General features: G+C 29.5%; 5 protein-coding genes and 1 long non-coding RNA gene across 15 annotated transcripts; 2 read left to right on the top strand and 4 right to left on the bottom strand.

Moving 5' to 3' along the window:
- Nucleotides 1-292: 292 nt before the first annotated feature.
- On the bottom strand, nt 293-8,126 carry LOC107071322 (uncharacterized). 5 transcript variants are annotated; one of them, XM_089178835.1, is made up of 10 exons: nt 6,915-8,126; nt 6,042-6,437; nt 5,609-5,732; nt 4,982-5,112; nt 4,609-4,647; nt 3,345-3,436; nt 3,146-3,252; nt 2,874-2,980; nt 2,563-2,767; nt 293-2,487 (listed from the first exon to the last, which is right to left on the bottom strand). In XM_089178835.1, the coding sequence occupies exons 1-10, from the start codon at nt 7,469-7,471 to the stop codon at nt 2,470-2,472; spliced, it is 1,776 nt and encodes a 591-aa protein (XP_089034961.1). In that variant the 5' UTR covers nt 7,472-8,126; the 3' UTR covers nt 293-2,469. The 5 variants fall into 5 exon arrangements, with proteins under 5 accessions (XP_089034961.1, XP_015185709.1, XP_015185708.1 ...); XM_015330223.2 differs by having other exon boundaries at nt 293-2,494; nt 3,351-3,436; nt 6,915-8,124; XM_015330222.2 differs by having other exon boundaries at nt 293-2,494; nt 6,915-8,123.
- A 187-nt stretch (nt 8,127-8,313) lies between these two features.
- On the top strand, nt 8,314-10,408 carry LOC107071323 (uncharacterized). Of its 3 annotated transcripts, none has more exons than XM_089178838.1 (6): nt 8,314-8,795; nt 8,894-9,059; nt 9,254-9,313; nt 9,399-9,769; nt 9,846-10,023; nt 10,233-10,408. In XM_089178838.1, the coding sequence occupies exons 1-6, from the start codon at nt 8,583-8,585 to the stop codon at nt 10,328-10,330; spliced, it is 1,086 nt and encodes a 361-aa protein (XP_089034964.1). In that variant the 5' UTR covers nt 8,314-8,582; the 3' UTR covers nt 10,331-10,408. The 3 variants fall into 3 exon arrangements, with proteins under 3 accessions (XP_089034964.1, XP_015185711.2, XP_015185712.2); XM_015330225.2 differs by having other exon boundaries at nt 9,167-9,313; XM_015330226.2 differs by lacking the exon at nt 9,846-10,023 and having other exon boundaries at nt 9,167-9,313; nt 9,399-9,809.
- Nucleotides 10,409-10,506: 98 nt separating this feature from the next.
- Nucleotides 10,507-13,080, bottom strand: LOC107071325 (replication factor C subunit 4). Of its 3 annotated transcripts, none has more exons than XM_015330227.2 (6): nt 12,861-13,080; nt 12,425-12,700; nt 11,557-11,950; nt 11,029-11,142; nt 10,863-10,946; nt 10,507-10,712 (listed from the first exon to the last, which is right to left on the bottom strand). In XM_015330227.2, the coding sequence occupies exons 1-6, from the start codon at nt 12,971-12,973 to the stop codon at nt 10,626-10,628; spliced, it is 1,068 nt and encodes a 355-aa protein (XP_015185713.1). In that variant the 5' UTR covers nt 12,974-13,080; the 3' UTR covers nt 10,507-10,625. The 3 variants fall into 3 exon arrangements, with proteins under 3 accessions (XP_015185713.1, XP_015185715.1, XP_015185714.1); XM_015330229.2 differs by having other exon boundaries at nt 12,773-13,022; XM_015330228.2 differs by having other exon boundaries at nt 12,818-13,022.
- Nucleotides 13,081-13,175: 95 nt separating this feature from the next.
- tub (interleukin 1 receptor associated kinase 4 tube) lies at nt 13,176-15,885 on the top strand. Its single transcript, XM_015330221.2, has 3 exons — nt 13,176-13,445; nt 13,533-13,702; nt 13,788-15,885. Exons 1-3 carry the CDS (start codon nt 13,279-13,281, stop codon nt 14,456-14,458), a joined length of 1,008 nt encoding a protein of 335 aa, XP_015185707.1. The 5' UTR covers nt 13,176-13,278; the 3' UTR covers nt 14,459-15,885.
- Nucleotides 15,725-18,522, bottom strand: LOC107071320 (asparagine synthetase domain-containing protein 1). The gene is made up of 6 exons (XM_015330220.2): nt 18,293-18,522; nt 17,974-18,185; nt 17,676-17,876; nt 16,661-17,602; nt 16,164-16,579; nt 15,725-16,076 (listed from the first exon to the last, which is right to left on the bottom strand). The coding sequence occupies exons 2-6, from the start codon at nt 18,034-18,036 to the stop codon at nt 15,902-15,904; spliced, it is 1,797 nt and encodes a 598-aa protein (XP_015185706.1). The 5' UTR covers nt 18,037-18,185; nt 18,293-18,522; the 3' UTR covers nt 15,725-15,901.
- A 2,761-nt stretch (nt 18,523-21,283) lies between these two features.
- On the bottom strand, nt 21,284-21,957 carry LOC149030518 (uncharacterized). Of its 2 annotated transcripts, none has more exons than XR_016178688.1 (2): nt 21,863-21,957; nt 21,284-21,617 (listed from the first exon to the last, which is right to left on the bottom strand). It is a non-coding gene; the product is annotated as an uncharacterized LOC149030518 (long non-coding RNA). The 2 variants fall into 2 exon arrangements; XR_016178689.1 differs by having other exon boundaries at nt 21,284-21,613; nt 21,863-21,929.
- Between the last annotated feature and the right edge of the window lie 27 nt (nt 21,958-21,984).

The following is a 21,984-nucleotide window of genomic DNA, read 5'->3' as shown; positions in this document are numbered from 1 at the left end:
AAAAATCTTGAAATTTTGAATCCCTTTATCCTTTCTATCATACGAACATATATTATAGCTACAAAATATAACAGATTTCTTATGTGACAGTTAAAATATAATATTAAAATAAATTTACAAAGCTATTCACTAAATTGCCTTATGAGTAACATTTATATATATCTACACATAATATTTGCATGCCTTTTTAACAGTTTGTATTCTCTTTGTATCATCATATCTTTGTATGTAAATAGGATTATATACATATACATAAACTTACTTTGTAATAAGTTTGTTTAAAAGTAAAGAAATGTAATATTTTACGCGGAAGTTGTATCTTGACGAAATACGCGATAAACATAGAAATACACGAATATGGCGTAATATACCTATATTAACTAATTTATTTACATAATTTTAGATTGTTATATGGAATGATTCAATAACTATTACCACTTTAGATATGAAAAACTATGAAAATTAAAAAAAAAAAAAATGTTTTTATTAACGAAATGAAAACTTAAGAAAAACTCATTGTCATCATCGTATCATGGTCCCTTTTATATATAGTTTAAGTTTTATCAAACAATCTTTTCTACAACGGTCGTTAATAGAAAAAGGTTAGAAGCGGTAATAGTTATTGATTCATTCACATTAATAGATACAAGTTAAAAAAGAATATCATATTTATATTTAATAATTAGGTAACTAAAGTGATTAATAATATCCATCACGTTGATTTCAATTAAATCTATATAAATTGATATAAATATTTAAAAAGCATGAAATGTACATATTAATATACAATATTCTAAAAATAAGTATTTCATTTTCCAATTAGCATCTTCACAAAATATTAATAATCGTTCTTTAAAAATCCTTTTTAATGGAATTATATTATAATTATATCTACAGCACTTCACACAATTATAAGGCAATGATAAAATGAAAGAAATTTTATAAACTGTTAAACATGTGAGAATATGATACATTTAGATAAAATATTATAAATAATTAACTATTGGTAAAACATATTCATAATAGAACAATATAAAATATACATAGTATGTCACTTAAGATGATCCAATGAAATCCCATTTATCATTTTTACGAGTGAAGGCATTAATAGATAGATATCATTAGTAAAGAAATTTCTTTAGTTTCTTTATATATATGATGAAATTTTATATTTGTTGCTCATCGCATTTAGGTGAATTAGCTGCTATAATCTTGAATTAATCTTACAATCAGTAGTAGAATGTGTATTTTATATTTATAAGATAACAGATTTAATGGTTTAAACTATTTTTTATGTGCATAAACATAAAGTATGTAATATGAAATAATTTAATTTGATGATCAAGATAATACACACAGATTTGGTAAAATAAACAATATTGAAATCAAACTACTAATTGTAAGATTTTATTAAATTTAAATTATATAAGAGTCTTTTAATCATTTAATCTATTACATATATGAGGAAACTTTAAAATTGTGCATAAAACATTAAATTAATTTGTCTACATTTGAAATAAGAAATAAAATATTTCCTTTCTTTTTTATTTTATTATGAATATGATTAGCAAATCATATTCATAAAGCCCTATCTAAATTAAAACAGTTAAAAACAAAATAAAGTTATTATAAACATATAATAATCAAGTTTTGAGTTAAAAATAAATCACTGTAAATAATAAAATAGTAATTAGGACTGTATCGTGTTTATTTCGATATTATCTTAATCATGATTGTATATTTATTATCTTGAATTTTAAAAAAGAATGATATTCTAACATTGTTTCATTATAGAATTATTTTCATTTCGATGTTATTTTTTACATTTCTTGAGCTTCACTCCGGTGAATTAACATTCTGATGCAACTGAAATTAGTTATTTATCATTAGTCTCTTTTATGCCTTATTTGCTTTCATGAATAATTATACTATGCGTGAAAATATAAATTCATTGCCACAATAAAATAAGAAATAAAATGTTGAGCTGTTATGTTATATTGTCTTCTTTCTCTCTATAAGAATATCTTTCTTTCTTTCTTTCTTTCTTTCATTTTTAATTTATTAAGATGATTACAAGCTCTTTCAATGTTCAGATTTATGTATGTGTAAAAATGAAGATGCATAATTTATTTCTATTTTAATCTTATATCACATTGATGCATAATTGTTATACTTAGCGCTTTATCATTAAACATCCATCAATGTTCTTTTTTTAAATGTTCAATTCACATTTCATTTTCGGTTTTATTTTTATTCAACATTAGCGAGGATCGATGATATTTATCTTCAACTTCTTGCACAATTAAGAAGATAATGTTTGACGTCTTTGTACGAAGAAGGATGAAAAGGAAGGTCAAGATTCGTATATCAAACGTTGATAATGAGGAAATATTTCCCAATTTGGAAGGTGTAAGCCAAATTCTAATGCGACGAGTACAGCAAATTCAGATGTTATCAGATCCTTACGATTCAAACGAAATACACTTTCTATCCTCTGTAAAATGTTTTAAGATGAATTATTAATAAACGAACGATTATAAATTTACTAATAAAAATAAGTACCTCGATCAACGATTTCAAAACATCGCCTTTAACATCATTTAATTTTGCTGCAAGAAGTAAACAAGCACCTGCGCACAATTTGCGGGTTTGTTTGGTCACAATATTACGAAGGATTAATTTTTCAAAATATACATAAGCCATCGCCACAGTCAACATATCAATACCATACTCTGTCTTGGCTATCTTTCGCATTTCTCGTTTTAAACTATAAGTTTAAATTAATCAGAACAAAATTTATATTTTTCCCCTAAGATATTTTATACAGGGTGTCGAAAAATAATCTTACCACACAATAATGTTACAATACGTACCTACGTAATTTACTGAGCGTTAATTCTATATGTGGAAACTTTTCCTTAAATTTATCATTCAATTCTTTTTTTAAATCAGAAGGTTTCACATAATCAATTACCGATGCCTGCACACAAACAAAATATTATATAATAACATTTAAGAGAGACAAATATTCACTTAACGACAACTTTCTTTTACTTTACACAGGATAAACAAACAAATTTTTACACACACGCACGCGCATGCATATTATATATATATATATATATATATATAAATAAATAAATACCATGTATGATGTAAAAGTCAAGAGAGTTCTATGCTTTCCTGCAATAAGCTCTGGATCATCTAACAAATTTGGATTGTACTGCAAGGATTGTTCGTCCCAATCATAAACTAAATAAATTCAATAGAAAATTATTAGAAAAATGATATTGAAAAACTAGTCATTTTGCTAAATATCAAATAGATCGTATATTATTATATACATTTACTGATAGGATCAGCACCAAAAGACAACGGGGGAGATTCAGGAGCATTATGCTGCAAACGATGTGTTGCTGTGTCATATGAAAGACACCTGTAATAAATAATAACAAAAAATATTACTTATCTATTATGTAAAATTTACATGCTCCTATAAGTGTCATTACATATACTGATGACATGCATATAATAAGAAGTCGGTTAAAAAATACAATGATGATGGTAAAAATAATAATAATAATAGTGAGCTACCAATAAAATTAATGGACAATACACATTGATTTATGAAAAAAATAAAAACTTATGTTAAGTTGTATTCTGGTTTTTTGTGTCAAAAAGATAGAATGCCATTAATCATCATTACACACTCAGCGGTACAACTTTTAAGTAGATGTAATTTCTATAACTATAAATATTTATATTTATTTTCTTTAGAAATGAATAAATATCATAATCAAATATCGCTTTTGTATGGTTTTTATTTTTTCAAAAGGACATTCCCAAAGGCTGCTACTTGTTGACACGCGAAAATTGAAATACTCCCTTAAAGCGTAAACGACGATGGCTTTTTGCGTAAGAATGACCATATATCCATTGAGTGAATAATGTGCAGATGTGAACAAAATTATTAATTAAAGTAATATTTAAATGAATTAGGACTTATCATATTTACTGATTCACTAACCGGTAATAAATATTTAATCGAATTAGAGGTTTTATTATTATATAATAAATCAGAAATATCTTATCTAATATCTTATTGTAATTATTCTATATCTCTAAATACAAATATTCTATAATCTGCTAACTCAAACTTAAAATTTCGATATTAGTGTATCTTTCATTTTTTCTTATTTCATAGTTTAGTTTTAAATGCTTCTTCTCTCCTCCGGGCGGACAAATAGTATACACACCTTGGGCAGTAAATAAGAAATGTCTCAGAGCACATGTTTGTTGACTTGTTGAATTACATGTGCTCTGAGACATTTCTTACTTTACCGCCCTAAGTATGTAATGTACTATTATTCCACTCATTTATTTTCTGTCGATGAACGAAAAAAAAATCAACATAAATACAAATATAAAATAAGATATCCATAATAAGGAATCTTTTATGCGGAGTGCTAATTTTACGATTGGCCTACACCAAACACATGTCGTGCAAAAAAAAGAAAACAAATTTCACTAACAATTCTAGCTTACTTTGTCTATAATTATATTTGTTGTATTTTAACTGCAAAGGGGAGGAGGGAAAATAAGTTTTACCATTTTGTGTGATCCAAGTTCCATGTTATAGTTTTTGTCCTGCAAAAAGATGATTTTGAAGCGATGTTGTTATAGAATGTGATTGAATGTGAAAAAAGTATTTTATATTATTATAATACTATTATTTTAATGTATGATACCAGAAACTTCTATTAGTTGTGAGAGAAAAAAAGAAATTAAAGGGTAAAATGATTTAACTTACGATATTAATAAGAAAAAACAATTAATACACGAATGAAATTAGTGAATGGTAATAATTCATTCTAAATATAGTAAGATAATGTGCGTGCTAATACAAATGGAGATAGATGCTTCAGACACATACTTGAAACATTCTTCTAACAAATAAAATTGCTTTATCTTGAAGAAATACCTTTGTACCGGGTGATGATGCTTATTTGCTATAACATGAGATAACTCTATCGTTTCACTTTCGGTCGAGTATAACTTTCTCTCTCTTTGAAATTGTCTCGATGGCACCAACAATCGTTCGTAGGATATTTCCTGGAATAGAAAAAAGGGGAAAAAAAACAAAAAAGAAGAAAATGAAAAAAAAAATACAATAGAAAGAAATTTGGATACAATTAATACCAAAAATAAATCTCTTTTATATGAATAGTATCGTAAATATCCGAAATCTGTTATGTGTATCCATCTCTACCAGATCAGTCAAAATTAACTTCTATTCAATGTCGATTGAGATTAAAGAAAAAAATGTTTTAATAAAAAATATATAAATGTCCACTTTATTAGTAGTATTTGTAAAGAAACATGACATAATTGTTTGATTAAAAGAAGAAAAAGAGCAATTTTGTTCTCCGAGGAAGAACTTGTTTCTTTTCAAAGTTGCACTAATGACTACTTCAAAAATGCAAAGTATATATATGAGTAATAGTAATTTTGGATACTTATTAATGGAATCACGATATAATTGATTTTGAAAATATATGATAAAATAAATCAAAATAACGAATCTTAAATTGATCGTTTAAGTATGTACCTGTCCGTCTTTAGCTCTTTCTATACCAAGAAGACCAAATGGATCGATAGTATCATTAATAGCGGACAGCGGTCTTTGAGATGAAACGTTTTTCCTTTTTCCTGTATCTCTCCTCAATTCGGACCTATAAATAATACGTAATATGAAGTAGTGTGACTGTATGTTATATTATTAACAGAACACACAGTGTTTCGACGAAAATAATGGACGAAAATAAATAATTTCAAATGTAAAATCTAAAATATCTAAATATGTATGTAAATATTCATTGTTCAAATTGAAGTACAAAGTTTGATGCAAAAATCAATATCATTTTTAAAACATGTGTTATAAGTGAAATATTTGTACCAAGTTTTATTTCTCTCGTATTTTATATACGTGGAACACACCATACGGTGTAATGTTTTTATTATCATTTTTTGTCTCTACTTACCAACTTAAACGACCCTTGTTGTAAGGAAGAGTCGAGAATATTACAAATGGAACGTATTTATCAGAAACCAAAACAAGCCTGTCGTCTCCAAATTTTTGTCTGTTAGCCGGTCGTTGTACCAATCGTATCGTTCTTGTAATCTCCGGTATATTATTAGTAGTACCGGTTTGTTGTATGTTATTGTTGCAAGAATTGTTTGTTGTATGTTTTCCCTTTGCCTTGAAAGATGTTGATTGTGATTTGGAACGAAGTGAACCAATGCTTTCATTACTGCTATTACATCGATGCTTTATATCTTCGGATAGCGTTGATGTTTGATGACTTATCCGTTTTTTATATTGCAACGAGCCAACACGTCTCTCGAGCAAAGAATAATCGCTCCCAGTTGTTCCAGTGCTGCAGTATCAATCATTTACGTTATCTTTTAATAGATTTTATTATTAATACATTTAAACCAATGGTACTGTATATAATATAGTTCATCACACACACGCACGCACCCATAAATATAAAGTCTCTTTAATTTGTAAGTTTAAATCATTGACTTGATGCTTCAAATACGTATATATGTATTTACAATGAACAATCATAAGCAATTGAATTAGCAAATGAAAATAGTCGGAATAGAATATTACTGAAATCCATTGCTTCGTACAAGAAAAGAAGAGAAAATATAACCGAATTAGATGGTTTCTTCAATCAACTATGACCATTATTATAGTGAAAACAACCGAATGCTAGCTGAGGAAGATTATTATAGTAGAGATTAGATAATTAATGGAGACAGATACATGTTATATAACGAGTCAGAATGAAGTTTCGAGGATAACACACAATGAAAAAATAAAACATAAAAAGGACATAAATTGTTACCGTTCTCTAAAGGAACCAGTATGCAATCCCGAAGAAGGTAAATGTGGATAGTTTCTTTCTTGTTCTAGAAAGGCAGCTACAGCCACCTTAGTGGGGACAAGAGATTCATCGGAACAATTAATTGAATCTCTGCGCCTTGAACTGTTCGCACAATAAATTTGTTTATGAGAGTCACGAGGAGAAGACGAGGAATCAGCACCAGACAGACAATCTAGTCGGTGACATTGTTTATCATCTTGATCGATAGTCATTGAGCTGTCAATATACTGTTTCGAGGACAATAATAAAGGTGAACTTGTTTCTTCAAAGGAATCTTCTTCAAATTCGAATCTCGGTGTCGAACTTCGTCTACGGTTTTTCCCACCGTCGCTTAAAGTTCGCGCGTGTTCTGTACCCTTTCTTTCTCCCCCAATTCCAGCAACCCCAGGAAAGGTAGACTTGCGCGATAGAATTGCCAGTTTTGTATCACGATGACTTCCATCCAGAGAGATGTTCGATAGAAATGTCAAAGCAGCCAATCTTCTCCGAGAATGGTTTTTTTTCAAGGCCGCTGCCATTCCATGCGATCTTTGGCGCCCCCCACGTCACCCTCGCTGTTATTGTTATTGTTATTGTTATTGTTGTTGTTGTGTTATGTTGTTTTTACTCTTATTGCTATAATTATTACTAAACTAACGCTATTGCAGTTGCAGTTGCAGTTGCAGTTGCAGTTGCAGTTGCAGTTGCCGTTGCCGTTGCCGTTGCCGTAGCCGTTGCTGTTGCCGTTGCTCCACTTCTCTCTCTCTCTCTTTTTCTCTTCCTCTGCCAACTTTTCTTCGTCAATTGTTACACCGCTGTTAAAAGGACAACAGCGGTGAGTAGGACGAAATGTTGCCGCCGACGACGACGACGACGACGACGACGACGACGACGACGACGACGACGACAACGACGACGACGACGACGACAACGACGACGACGACGACGATGACTGCTGAAGTGGACAAGGCCAACCACTAAGATCACGATTCATCGTCACTGTTCTTACACTTAGTTCTAACCTCGAGTCTTGACAATGCATTCTTTATATTCATATATAACCGCACGTCGATCTCACTCTTCATTTTGGCTTCGTTATCACTCATAAAGCTCGCTAAATAAAGCTCTTTTCTCTAACCCCGAAAACGTTCTAATATTTTTACCAAGTCTAGACAGAACTACCAATTCAACCAGGAGTCAAAAAACGACTGAATTGCGACTGATCCGAAGAACTAATCGAAACGAATTTACTCTTGGTTCATGAATTTGTCAACAGAGCGCGATATAACCTGCGCGGGAAATACAAATCACAACGCCAATTTTACTACTGTTCGACCATTTTTAAAAATGCCTTTTTATATTAATTTATTATTATTATTATTATTAATAATGATGTGAATTTTCTTAATTATAATTTCGTTGAATTTTATAAAATCCATAACACGTTACTTCTCTCGAACCACAGTCCAAGATCATATGTTTTGAATAAACAAAATATTGATTATTTATATGTCTGTAAAGAGACAATAAATGATGCGAGGAGTATAATAATCGATATATATTGCGATTAAGACTTATTGTGCGAAAAATGAACGCAAATGGATGCAAATGTTTTGATCTGCCAAGTTCTTTGATGTCAATACAAATGCTATGTTTATCTTTACATTCTTATTAACTTTCCTTATTCTATCGCGTGGTAAAATTCGTCGGAGCAATGATATACTCGTAAATGATGAGGATCAATTATCTGCTAATTCACAAGAAACATATTATGATATATCGAATTATGATATAACGTTTTGGATTAGACGTTTGCAAGTAGAGCAATATGCTTTCTTAGAGAACAGAGATTATTTTTATACTGTAAGATATCATCAATTTCATATATTAGTATATATAATAATGATTATTTTAATTATTAAAGAAATCTAATATAATTTTATATTTGTTTCATCATTTAGGTTTTTGTAGAATTAGATGATGCACCATTTATAATAAAGATCATTAATAGTTATTACGCGATCAAATTATTTTGTCAACTATACAATTGTTCAATTTCTAATTTCGAAAATTTATATTCATTGAAATTGACAGAATTTAGGAAATTCAACTATATGCTCTTAGAAGGTACGATATAAATTAACGTCAAATCATAAGCTCATAAAAAAGCTGATATATTTATACATTTTTGTTTGTAATTATTCTATAACAACAAATGATCAACAATTATTCAGCTCCAAAGGCCCTCGATATTAATCAAAGTTATCTTTCCATTGATGATTATTTTCAAAAAAATATATTTATATGCACTTTCGAAAAAGGATTAAGTAACAATAGCCGCCGGAAAAGCAATGGAGTATCTAATAATAATGATTTTAAAGGTACTTGCCAACAATGTTTCTATATCATTTGTAAACATAAAATGTCTAAGATTGACAAAGTTTAACAAAATTGTTTTTCAAAAAGAGATCCCGTTAGTAACTCCAAAATATATGAAATCTATGAGATCATTGGGTCGACACCTTTTGCAAAGCATAAATCATGATAAGTATGGATATGGAAATACAGATTACAGTGCAGAAGGAGGCAAATTTGCTTATCAAGAATATAGACGACATAAAGATTCAATCATAAGTAAAAATAAAGATGAGAATAACGATGACGATGATGACGATGACGACGACGATAACGACGACGACAACGACGACGACGACAACGATGACGACGAATACATTGACTTTGACGAAGGAGAAGAAGATTATGAGATTGGCGATGAGGCTGCAGGGGAAGAAGACAATGAAAATGAAGAAAATTTAGAGGAGGAAGAGGACAATGAGGTTACCAACACGGAGTCAACTGTCGAATACCATGATGATGGTTAGTATTTATTTGTTTCCTTCATGATTTTTTTAGTTGGGACATCAAAGCATTGGACCAAAAGCTCGCATGGCAAGTTTCAATCGTATCATATTCCCTTATCCAAATAAGAAGCACAAGCAGCATTCGAGAAAAGAAAATATCAGAATCAGATCTGTTACTGAAGAATGCGATGAAGAAGAACCAACAGAAGATCCGCAATATTATGATTACGGTGAGGGAGCGTAGAGAGAGAGAGAGAGAGAGAGATAGAGAGAGAGAAATAAAAAGTTTAAAATTCTACGTTCCTTACCCTCTTAATAATTGGATAAGTATAGTATAGAATTTTAAATATGGTTATTTTAAAATATAATATGTAAAACACATTTTTATATGATATTGTACAAGTAAATAGTTAATATAATTAAAATTTCTCTCTTTCAGAAACAAATGGCCATGACGCGTCACTTGGAATCATACATAGAACACAAATGCTATACTTTATAAGATTGATAATAATACTTATACTCATTATTTGCTGAATATAACAACATTAAAAATAATTTAATTTTAAAAGAAATGTGATTTTATTTACAAATATACGTACCAATATACGTAAATCTTCTATTACTTTAATTCAATTGACTGTATCCCCAGAAACGCTTACACAGAGATTCCTGACGACTTGGATACTCAAAGAAACGTGAATTAAACCATATATATAAAATATTTTTATTTTATTCTTAATATATGTAGGTAAATTACACATAACATACAATTCCACATAAATGATGAAAAGAAAAACGTTTGATTTTTATTTGGGATGAATACTTCTGTTCAATTGTATACCTTTATAATACAATAACAAAGGTCCATAAGTTGTATATATTCGCTGCCTCCTTCCAATAATCTATAACTACATTGCTAAAACATAACAAAAATATTGTTATAATTACTCATACACATACATCACTCCCTTTTTTTAAACACGATATTTCCGTAATGACATATCAAACTTTGAGGGACAATAGATAAAGATGAATATATATTTAAAAATTTATTATTTTTATTTACCCCAAGTTTTTCTGCTATCATTGCCTTCTGTTTATCGGAAAATTCATTAGAATAAATTATTCTTTCGTTTAGTTGTTCTATTACCTAAAAAAATATGCCAATAAAATGTAAATAACAGAGACGACAATATCTAAACAAAGATTAGCAAAAATATTTAAAAAAATACCTGTGAAGTTGCGAAAGCTTCTAGTAAAAAATTTTCTACAAATGCTTCAACCTTATTATTATCTTTAGATTTACATACATCCATTAAATTATCAAGCCAATCGTCAGGTACAAACTGTACAAATAAATATTAATTATAATAAATAACGTAAATATAATTCTTCGAGAAGAAACCTGGCTTGGATAAACAAACATCAGATATATAATAAAATTATATATAAAAAATAGCATAATAATTTACTTATAGTAAATATAGCATCAGTTAAAGTAACCGATATTTTTGAATGGCTAGAGTCTAAGAGCAAATTTTTCTTTTATTTTATTATTTTTCTTTAAATGTGATCCAAATATGATAAAGCTCTTTTTATAAGCTTTTCCTTAAAGCTCTTTTTATAAAATGTATATAGCTTGAGATTTGATCGCAAGTTAGGCTTCTTCAGAATACGTACTAACTACAAATTCAATTGAGAAATGTATTATTATTGTTTTGAAAAATGAAAAGTTTATAAAAAGAATAGAGTATAATTACACCAATGATTTCAAGCGCGTCATTGATCGTAACTTCTATGCCTTTTCCTTTTAATCTTGAGACAGATTGTAAACAAGTAATGGCACGTCTTAAATCACCACCCGAAGCTTCTACAATTTTAACAAGAACTGGCTTTTCAGCTTTCAAATCTTCTTTCTCGCATATATATTCCAATCGTTCAATAATTTTCTCTTCCCCAAGTGGCTTAAATCTAAACTTTGTACAACGTGATGTCAAAGGTTCTATGATCCTTGATACATAATTACAAATTAAACAAAAACGCGTACTATAAGATTCTTTTTCCATTGTACGACGAAGAGCTGCTTGAGCTGCATTTGTCATACTGTCCGCTTCATCCAAAATAATAATTTTGAATGGAGGGCATTTGTTTCCGCTAAAAAATATGAAATCAATTTATGTAAACATATCTAAAATCCACATATAATAAATTCATATAATATTAAATAAAATGGTAAATCAATTCTATATGCCTCAGTATAATGTTGTTATCATAGAGAATAACAAAGCAACAAGTACAATGCTGAAACATAGTACTACTATGTCTGCTTACAATAAGAGATCAAAAGTTAATAATATCTCTAATATTTCTTTCAACTCTTCAAGCAATTTTATATTTAGTTGGTAATAAGAGTTAGGAAGATACTTTATTCAAACTCCTGAAAACAACTAAACAAATTATACTCTAAATAATTGTACCATTATTACTTCAGTTAATCTCTCAGACCTTTTACTGACACATCATTGGCAATGAATATGTATAATAAAATAATGTATAATATATATATATATATATATATACACAGATGTATAAGAAAAAAGCTCTGAAAGAAAAAGATAATACACTTACTCTTTTTTTGTGCTTCCAGCAGTAAGTTGGGCAAATGATTTGACCTTGTCTCTTATGACTTGTATTCCTCTTTCATCGGAAGCATTTAATTCTAAAATTCTTTCTTTGTACATGGTACCAAATAATTGCCTAGCTGCTGCTAGAATAGTACTAGTTTTACCAGTACCAGGTGGTCCATAAAACAATAAATTTGGAAAGTCACCACCATCCATGCATTGTTTTAATACTTCTACGACTTCTGCTTGTTCAACTACATCTTCAACTGTTCTTGGTCGACTATAATGATTAATGACATATACAAATAGTTAAAAAAAATTTCTAATTTGACAATAATTCAAGACTACGTACAATCAAAGTCAATCAAGTTAGGTGATATAGAAAAATAATAATTACTGAAATATAGCAAGGTTACATGATAGAAGAAAACACTATTTACTATTTTTCTACCCAGGGTATTAACGATTCGTCTCGTTCTTCCTTTATACGAGAAGAAGAAGGTTTCTTCGTGTCTCCTGCACTCAGTTTACCTCCTTTCAAAAAATTTTCCATACTCTCTTTGATTAAAATTGTATTTTAACCCAATCAAGAAAATTTCCCGCGCGCTCGAATCTTATATTACATAAATTATAATATCAAATGATTTCAACTGTTTTCCATAAACTACACAGTAGGTAGATATTATATCGACTCAAAGATAGTAAAGGTAAATACGATCGTCGCGCCACCACGCGTCATTTTAAATAATCGCTAAGAGATTGTCATGTACGTTATGACGTGCTGTTACGATATAACCATAAATTCATTGGTATAATAAGAAAGAAAGACACAGATGAAATTATAATATATTTATATTAATGGCTAATTCAATCATAAATTCAAATACAGAACTTCGAAAGTTACAACCAGCACATAAATATGCGCTTGCAGAAATACTAAATGTTTCTGACTCATGGAAACAATTAATGGCAATTATTCCACGAGATGATACCAATGCACCAAGGTTTAATAGTGAACATATTAGGTAGGCATTGGTGTTACATTAATATTTATACAAATTATTTATGTAATAATTTAGTTTAATAAACAATACAAATGTTATTATCCTCAGCATTATTGATCAAGTAGCAGAAAAACATCGAGAAAATGGTGCGAAAATTTTACTGGAAGAATGGAGTACAATGGGTAGATTAAGACCTACGTTGGGAATATTACTTAATCTTCTTATTGAAGCAGAATTATTTAGAGCCGCTGATTATGTTGCTGGTGAAATTTTAAAAGGTTTTCAAATGTCCTATTATTTTTACTAAATTAATTCTTATAAAATCAAATTTGTGATTAATAGTTGAATTATTATGGTTTGTAGTTGATTTACCAAAGCGACCAGAGTACGGGCCTGCTGCAATTATTGATATTTCAGATAATACTTTAGCAAAACTTATGCATGATAAAATTCAATTGAATAACAATGAAAATGGTAAATTGTCGCAAACGGTTGAATCGTTGTCATCGTCATCTTCATCGTCATCATGCAGAGTCAACGTCGGAGAGATTATACATTTTTCAAATGTTGCGGATCTTATGGATCCTTGTTTAATAAGAAATAATACAGAAAGTATGGAAACTTTGGGAAAATGTAATGCCAAAAAAGAAGATATACATTTGGTCGCTAACGATATTATTATATCGTCTGTTGATAATGTTAATAAAGATTTAGAAGTATCATCTAAAGAATTACCATTGTTTTTACAAAACTTTGGTCAAATAGAAAATCTTAATGAAAGTGTTCAATCGCATGAAATCCCTGTTTTTGTAAATGGAAGTGCCTTCGTATCAGACAAATCTGTAATTAAAAGTAATGATGATAATAGGACAAATATAACAAATATGGATAACACAAGTAGTTCAACCAGTTACAATTTTGATTTGACAAATAGAGAAGATCGGGAAGGTAGTATGAATTGTCAATTTCAATCTGAGGTAATGTCCTCTTTGTTACCACAATTTGTAAATGATTGGACAAATAAGAATACTTGAAAAGAAACGCATAACACGTATATTACACATCGGAATATAACGAATTCTGAAGATCTGCCGCTTACAGTACTGGAGTACAACAGATAATAATTTTGGATTTATTTGTAATATAAATTATTCCAATATGCATATTGATATACAGGTAACCCTCAAACAACACGGTATCTCATGACACGGGTTCGCTATAACACGATTCATAAATCTGCGGGAACCCCCCTACAACACGGCATTCTATAAAACTGTTTTCTCTTTCAAAAAACCTTTATACAACACTGTACTTCTACAGCCGCGGCGAGGCTTGCCGTCTTAAAGATATAGTTTTGCGAAAAGTATTTTTTTTCATCTCCATGGCCTGAAAACAAAAGTGTTTCACGCTGTTGTGAACTGAAAACATAAATGCGTGTTGAAAGAAGATATGGCTCTCTTCAGTTAAAATAGATAACGTGCGTGAATCATCACAAAATGAAATTGGTGGCATATTAGAACTTGCTAAATCAATCGGAGGCGAAGGTTTTGTGGATATGGCTATTGTGGACGTTCAAGGTTTATTAGTGGAAGAAGAAGTTGACGAAGCAGATTAGATGGAAATGGTATCCGAAATTGTAAATGAAATTGATCCTGAGGACACTAGCACTAATGAAGATTGTGCTGTTAATAAGTTAACATTAAAAATATTATAAGAAGGCCTAAGCTTAGCTGAAAATCTCGAGTCATTTTTCTTGAGAACAGATCCTTCCAAAGAAAGAAGCCGAAAATTCAAAAGGAAGTATCGAAACTGTCTAGCTCCATACCAAGAAATTTACAATAACCTGGTAATAAACAACAAGCAAAGTAAAATTACAGATTTTTTAAAAAGGGACTTAAAAAAAAAAAGAAAAACGTTCTGAAAGTGAAGATGATATCATTCCACCGAAAAAACGTTCTCGGTTAATTAAATTGAACAGTGACGACGAAGAAATAAATTAAATTAAAGTTACGTTAAATTAAAATAATATTTTTTGTTTTGTTTTGTTTTGTTTTGTTCATACATTTATATTTTTAATAAAAATTAAGTTGTTTATTTAAAAAAATATATATATATTTGTTTTTAAAAAGTTTTCGGAACGTAATCCCCCTTGTTGCATTGGCTCTGGGTCTCAAACAACACGGTTCCAAATAACACGGCATTTTCTAGGAACCTATCTACCGTGTTGTTGTAGGGTCACCTGTATATCTATATTTATTTGAAGGCTCTCAGACTTATTAACTAGATGTTTAATTAAATAATTTTAGAATATAAAGGTATTTTATTTACCCTATTAAAAAGTTTCTTCTTGTTGTTCATTCATAAGATCAACATTTGTATTATTTGTTATTTGTTTGTTCATTGTTTTCTTATTTAGTTGTATTAAAGTTGTAGTTGTAAAAATATATTTGCGTTAACTTGATCGTTTTATACTTATTTTATAATCGTTGGGAAATATCTTTAGCATTTTCTTTACTATTAGCTATACGAGATCCAAATTGAAAAGCTCTTTTAGGAAAAGTAGCAGTATTTTGAAGGCCTAGCTTACGCCCTAATAACCGTAACAACAGTTTATCTCCTAAACCAGGTGGCATTTTTTCTGTTGGAAAACATCTAGAAAGAAAATGAAGAAGCGTTGATGCTATTATAAAAGCAATTATAAAAGATAGATGATATTTTGATTTTGGTTTTTCTGTATACCTTTCCCATGGCTGCAATTGTTGAACGTATTCTATCACATTTTCATCGAGGTATGGTAATCTGGATTGCCGACCATGATCAGAAACAATTCTATCATCTCTTCCTAAATTTCTTTGAGAAATTTTGGCCAATTCATCATTTAACTCTTGTTTTAAAGCATTCCAACCCTTATGTTTCAATATCCTTCTATGTCTCATGTATCCGCCAAATAATTCATCTGCACCTATACCTAGAAGGAGTATACGACACGGAGAATCATATATTTCTATATCCGTATTTGAAAGGATGCCTTTTGCTCGACTCGCAAACCACATAGCACAACCTAAGCTTTCATCTAAAATAGTACAGAGAGGATAAAGTAAATCGCTGATACGAGAAGATCGATATTTTGCTAGTTCTGCTTGTGTTACATTTACCTACAATAATAAAGGCATTGATAACATTTCATTAATATAATTATCATGTTGATTAAAAATGTAATAAATTTCATATCATACTTCAACAAAATTCCACTTTCTATTCGGACAAATTTGTAATATTTCCGAAAGAGTTTGTCTCCCTGTTTTTCTATCAGGAACATTGTATACTTGCGAGACATATGAATGAGTATTTTTAATATGCTTATTTTGTTGTGATGTGACAACTGTTGTTGTTGTTTTTTCAAATGCAACATTTATCAAATCAATAGGTTCATTTTGTGGTACGTACTTATGGGCAATCAATGTCAAAATAGCTGAATCGAGTCCACCAGAAAACAATATACCTATTTTTCCATGATTACAGTTGACACTTTCTCCTCTTAATACTATTGAAATACAATTTTTACAGAAATTTGGTTTTGTTTTTACTCGCACTTCGACTGCTTCATGTAAAAGTTTAGATAAGTATTCTATTCTATGGGAAACAATTTCATTTGTCAATAAATGCTCTATTGTATCATTAAAGTCTCTCAAACAAGAATAACTTTCTAAATAATCTAAATCTTTGGAAGTCGGATTTAAATGCATTATTAACTTGTTAGATACATTTTCTTCAATTATTGCAGTATCTTTGACATTAATGCTTATATTTAAAGCATTTTTTAATTCTTCAATAACATTTTCAAATATAACATCTGGTTCTTTCCACGGATAACAAGTAAGATTTATCTTTATATCGGATAAATTTATTAAAAATATACCAATTGCAGGAACTTCCAATATATTTTGAAAACATTTGCCACCAACAGACGTTATAGTTAACGAATTCTTCTCATTATTCAACTGTAGAAGCAAGCTATGTCTTCCAATAATATCTCGTCCAAAATATAACAATTTACTTGATTTTTGAAAGTATATAAAACTATATGGTCCTTGGATACACCGAAGTGTCTTCGTAATATTAAGAGATTTGCTAAATGCATTTAAAACAGTAATACTGTCGGATGTATCATTTTTTGCCTACAATTTGGTTTATGTTTTCCTTCTTATACGTATATATACATGATAAATTTATTGACAAATAAATATTTACCAAAGAGCCAGAGAAAATATCTCCGTTCCACAGAAGAATATTACCATCTGAATCTATTAGCGGTTGTTCCGCTAACTTCAAACCTTGTGTCCACAATACACTAGCTGCCAAATGACAGCACCATATATCGGTCAATGATATGAAATTTTTTACTAATTTATCAGGACCTCGAGAAATTAGAAGATTTTTACATTTATCCCACTGAAAAATACAAATCAAACAATGACATATTACTCATAGAATCATAAATACATCTATATCATAAAAAATGGAAGATCATTATTTCCTAAATGTTTACCTCGTCCGAATGTTTAACATTGACATCCGAACACTGTGAGATACAACAAAATATACCACACATTGTATCAACAAAAATATAACACCATTATATACTGAGATATTGTTATCTTGATCATATTTTTGCCTAAATTCTAGGAAATTGTTAGATATTTTGGAGATATGTATCGTTTAACATATATTTTATGATGTGTTTTCAGCATACATATATAACTGAAAGAACATTATAATATAATTAAAAGATATATGTTTATCAATGTAAAAATATCATTGATAATATATTTAATCAGTTTTACAAAACAATGATTCTTCTTAATTACATTTATATGCAATAATTCAATTATTATTAAATTGACATAATAATTGAACATATATATATTTTCTACTTTTACAAGAACAATTTGAAAGATTTCACTCTTTCCTTATAGCAATATTCTTAAATGTACAGTAATTTTCTATCAAATAATTGATTATTTAATTCTGTTGATAGGTACACCGTTAATTCCAACAATTACAGTTTGATGTCATGCACCCAGTGATCCCAGAGACTTTAGTTCGTTTGATGGACACAGGGGCGCAAAATTATCGTACGCGGCACAAAATTATCGTACGCCCCGGGAAAATTTGAAATCCGACAATTTCTCGGACAGAATTTTGAAGAAGTCCAAACAATTGTCCAAGTCCCAACTTTTTCAAGTTGATGACCTTTTTTTTAGGTAGAAAACGTTCAGTAATCGTTTAGTCCAATCGGCGGTTCGATAGCTGCACGGGAAGATCTTCGAGTCGAGAAAAAAATTTCGATGACCTTTTTTTTTTTTTCGTTCGCCGGGAGATCGTGGTGGTGGTGGTGGGAGTGAGGGTTGGGGTAGGGGTGCACCTTTGCAAAATTTGTTGACTAAAAAAAAAAAAAAAGGTCATCAAGTTTTCGAAATTCCAAATGGATCGTACGCCACGATTTTTGGATCGTACAGGACCTCAAATTATCGTACGAATAGGATCGCTGCATGCTACTACTACTACTATTTCAAGCTACTACTACTACATGCAACTACTACTACTCCTCCCCATCCCTTCGTCCGAAGACTGTCATATCTCAGGAGCCAGCTGAATACAACGCTGCAGTAGTTTACTTTTTAACATAGTATAATCTATTATGTGCAATGATTTATTTCTTTTTCAACTAACATAACCACGAGACGTGCTAATTTTATCTTTCTAATGTGACATAGCCTCTCTAAATCAATAATTTTTATTCTACGTTATTATAACTACAAGTAAAATGCTTTTTTTCTCATGCTGACATATCCATGCTTAGTGCAATGATTTTCTATTTCAATTATATAACCTCAAGTTCAATGGTATTCTCTTTAACCTTACATGAACACAATTGCAATGGTTTTTTTTTTCAAGTTTACATAACAACCATAAAAAGTTATCGTGTTTTCTTTCAATTGACACAACCTTTCAAGTGCAATGGTTTTCTTTTAAAAATGACATAACCACAATTGCAATGGTGTTCGTCTTAATCTCAAATAACCACTAGTGCAATGATTTTCTATTTCAGTTTATATAACCTCAAATGCAATGGTATTATCTTTAACACGTTCCATTTAATGCGTATCACAGATGATACACGTTAATCTTTTTCTTAAGACCACGTGTACCAACAATGTTACACTTACAATTTCACAAATTATTTAATATGCTAAAATGTATGTTTATAATAAATTCAATTCTCTACTAAAATATTTCTAGTAAAATGTTCATGCATTATACAAAATTCCTTAAACGACAAAACACATAAGTTTGTTTCATAATTAAATTTACAATAATTAATAATGACATGTAATGGTTGATTTCATTAAAGCAAAATTAAATAGCTTGGATGATAGGATAGGTAAAAAAAAGTTTGACACGGAACGTCCTAATCTCAAGTAACCTCAAGTGTGCAATGGTATACTTTTTCAGTCGACATAACCTTTAAAGTGCAATGGTATTTTTTTTAAGTCGACATAACCTCTAGAGTGCAATGGTATTCTTTTTAAGTCGACATAACCTTTAAAGTGCAATGGTATTTTTTTTACGTCGAAATAACTTCTAGAGTGCAATGGTATTCTTTTTAAATTTACATAAGTACAATGATATTCTTTTTAAGTTTACATAATAATAAGTACAATGGTTTTTTTTTAGATCACAAACACAAGTCCAATGGTTTTCTTCTTAAGTTGAATTGCCGATCATTAAAAAAAGAATATGAACTGAATTAATACAAATACAAAATATTATTCACTTGATTATTGCATCACTAAGAATTTCTTTAATTAAATACTTTACACTACACGTGGACTGTTTTCCGGTATTCAAAGTACATTGACAGGTAGCCATCTTGATTTTGTCCTACCGATGTGCTATCTTTCGTCTAGATGGCGAAACATATTCTACCTGTCGGTAACTAAAGTAAATATTTCTATCATTAGATAACAGCATAATTTTACTAGTCGGTACAATGAAGTAATAGCTAGTACCGCAAGATGGCGATACACATTTTACCAGTCGGTAATAAAATATAGATTACTTACACACACACACAATATGTTTTTATTAATTGATTAAAAATAAATTCAACTCCCCAATCAATTTTTATATTATAAAAGTAAGTGTATTTTAATAGATTATAATATTTACCTCTTCTTCTAACAAAGCTATTATATTTGCCTCTAAACATATTATTGTCTAGATTATTTCTAGTCAAAACAGCTGCATTCTATTCGCATTATAATTCACATGGAATTCTTTGTAAGGAAGATATTAATTTATATAAATACATAAATCTTTCTTGGCAGTTGATTAACAATAATATCTTCCATTTTCGTTTAGAAAATCTGGTAAAAGATTTTGTACAAGAATAGAGTTTCCTAATATAATGTATTTGCCTTTTGTTTTCTTAATTTGTGATAACTAGGATGCATTCCTTCTGCTAATCTTCTGATAGTTTATTACGGTATATGGTTTCTTCCTTATGTAAGTATAATAAATACAGTGCATTAAAAAATCTTTCATTGGTGCAGTATTGTTGGTTTCTTGTTATCATTCTTGATAGTAATGAGTAGACACTTCTAATTTACCTCCCCTGTCTTATGAATCAGAATCAACTCCTACCCTACGAACATTTCAGAAATACTCCTACACTAGGAAGTTTTCAGAAATATCAACCCTACAAATTTTTCTCACCTGTATATTAAATGATAAGATAATAAAATAAATTATTGATTTGTGATTTTATAATAAGATGAATAATGCAAAAAGAATTTTTAAATTATTTTAATCTTATAAAAGAATAAAATATAATCATATAAATATTTTGAACCAACGAAAAATTAAAATATTTGTATCAGGTTTAAATAATATTAGCAATATTTTTTATAACATTACGAATTCTTATTATTATTAAAATAATAGTCAATGCACGTTGGTGCACATAAATGTGTGGGTGCGTGCGTTCGTATTGTAACACCTTGAAATATGGAGAAATGATGAATTTTGCGGTTCAGTAGCATTCCGTAGAATAGTCGCAGGTTAGTAGAGTTACTCCTTACGGTAGTAGTCGTGAGATGGCGCTAAAGGATTGACGAGGGTGCCATCTATCTTTGGAAATATGTATACTATCATCATCATCATCTATAATCACAGTAAGATTTAATTTCAATTATTTTTGTTATTTCTCTTGTATTAGAAAAATTTGTTGTAATATATATATACTTGTATAAAAGAGATGTTAGTATAATATAATTTGTTTATAATTTATATTTTAAATTTAATTTTATGAAATTAATTTTTGTTTCGACGTTAATTATCTTTGTGTGTGAAGCAAATATATAATTTTCAATTACTAGTAGTTTATTTTGTAGATAATGCTTTACTATCTTCGAACTCGGTAATTGGTTAAATCATTTCAAGGCCAACCAATCAGCTTCCATTTCGATCTGCAGGACATATATCTTTTGGTAAATAG

Source organism: Polistes dominula, unplaced genomic scaffold, assembly GCF_049000335.1.
Source record: "Polistes dominula isolate Pdom_NZ unplaced genomic scaffold, Pdom_raw_medaka contig_18, whole genome shotgun sequence".
Lineage (NCBI taxonomy): Eukaryota > Metazoa > Arthropoda > Insecta > Hymenoptera > Vespidae > Polistes > Polistes dominula.
The sequence above is the reverse complement of the archived record's forward strand: the minus strand, read 5'-3'. Positions and strand labels throughout refer to the sequence as shown.

Coding starts and splice junctions, on each gene's coding strand:
- LOC107071322 (XM_015330222.2), bottom strand. CDS start 7,471: ATGGCAGCGGCCTTGAAAAAAAACCATTCTCGGAGAAGATTGGCTGCT. Junction 3,437..4,608: donor AACTTGGATCACACAAAATG/GTAAAACTTATT, acceptor TATTTATTACAG/GTGTCTTTCATATGACACAG. Junction 2,495..2,562: donor TTTTGAAATCGTTGATCGAG/GTACTTATTTTT, acceptor AACATTTTACAG/AGGATAGAAAGTGTATTTCG.
- LOC107071323 (XM_015330225.2), top strand. CDS start 8,583: ATGTTTATCTTTACATTCTTATTAACTTTCCTTATTCTATCGCGTGGT. Junction 9,060..9,166: donor CAACTATATGCTCTTAGAAG/GTACGATATAAA, acceptor ACAATTATTCAG/CTCCAAAGGCCCTCGATATT. Junction 10,024..10,232: donor TCCGCAATATTATGATTACG/GTGAGGGAGCGT, acceptor TCTCTCTTTCAG/AAACAAATGGCCATGACGCG.
- LOC107071325 (XM_015330227.2), bottom strand. CDS start 12,973: ATGGAAAATTTTTTGAAAGGAGGTAAACTGAGTGCAGGAGACACGAAG. Junction 11,143..11,556: donor ACGCGCTTGAAATCATTGGT/GTAATTATACTC, acceptor TTATTTGTACAG/TTTGTACCTGACGATTGGCT. Junction 10,713..10,862: donor TGATAGCAGAAAAACTTGGG/GTAAATAAAAAT, acceptor GTTATGTTTTAG/CAATGTAGTTATAGATTATT.
- tub (XM_015330221.2), top strand. CDS start 13,279: ATGGCTAATTCAATCATAAATTCAAATACAGAACTTCGAAAGTTACAA. Junction 13,446..13,532: donor TTTAATAGTGAACATATTAG/GTAGGCATTGGT, acceptor TATTATCCTCAG/CATTATTGATCAAGTAGCAG. Junction 13,703..13,787: donor TGCTGGTGAAATTTTAAAAG/GTTTTCAAATGT, acceptor TATGGTTTGTAG/TTGATTTACCAAAGCGACCA.
- LOC107071320 (XM_015330220.2), bottom strand. CDS start 18,036: ATGTGTGGTATATTTTGTTGTATCTCACAGTGTTCGGATGTCAATGTT. Junction 17,603..17,675: donor ATATTTTCTCTGGCTCTTTG/GTAAATATTTAT, acceptor ACCAAATTGTAG/GCAAAAAATGATACATCCGA. Junction 16,077..16,163: donor CAATTGCAGCCATGGGAAAG/GTATACAGAAAA, acceptor TTTTCTTTCTAG/ATGTTTTCCAACAGAAAAAA.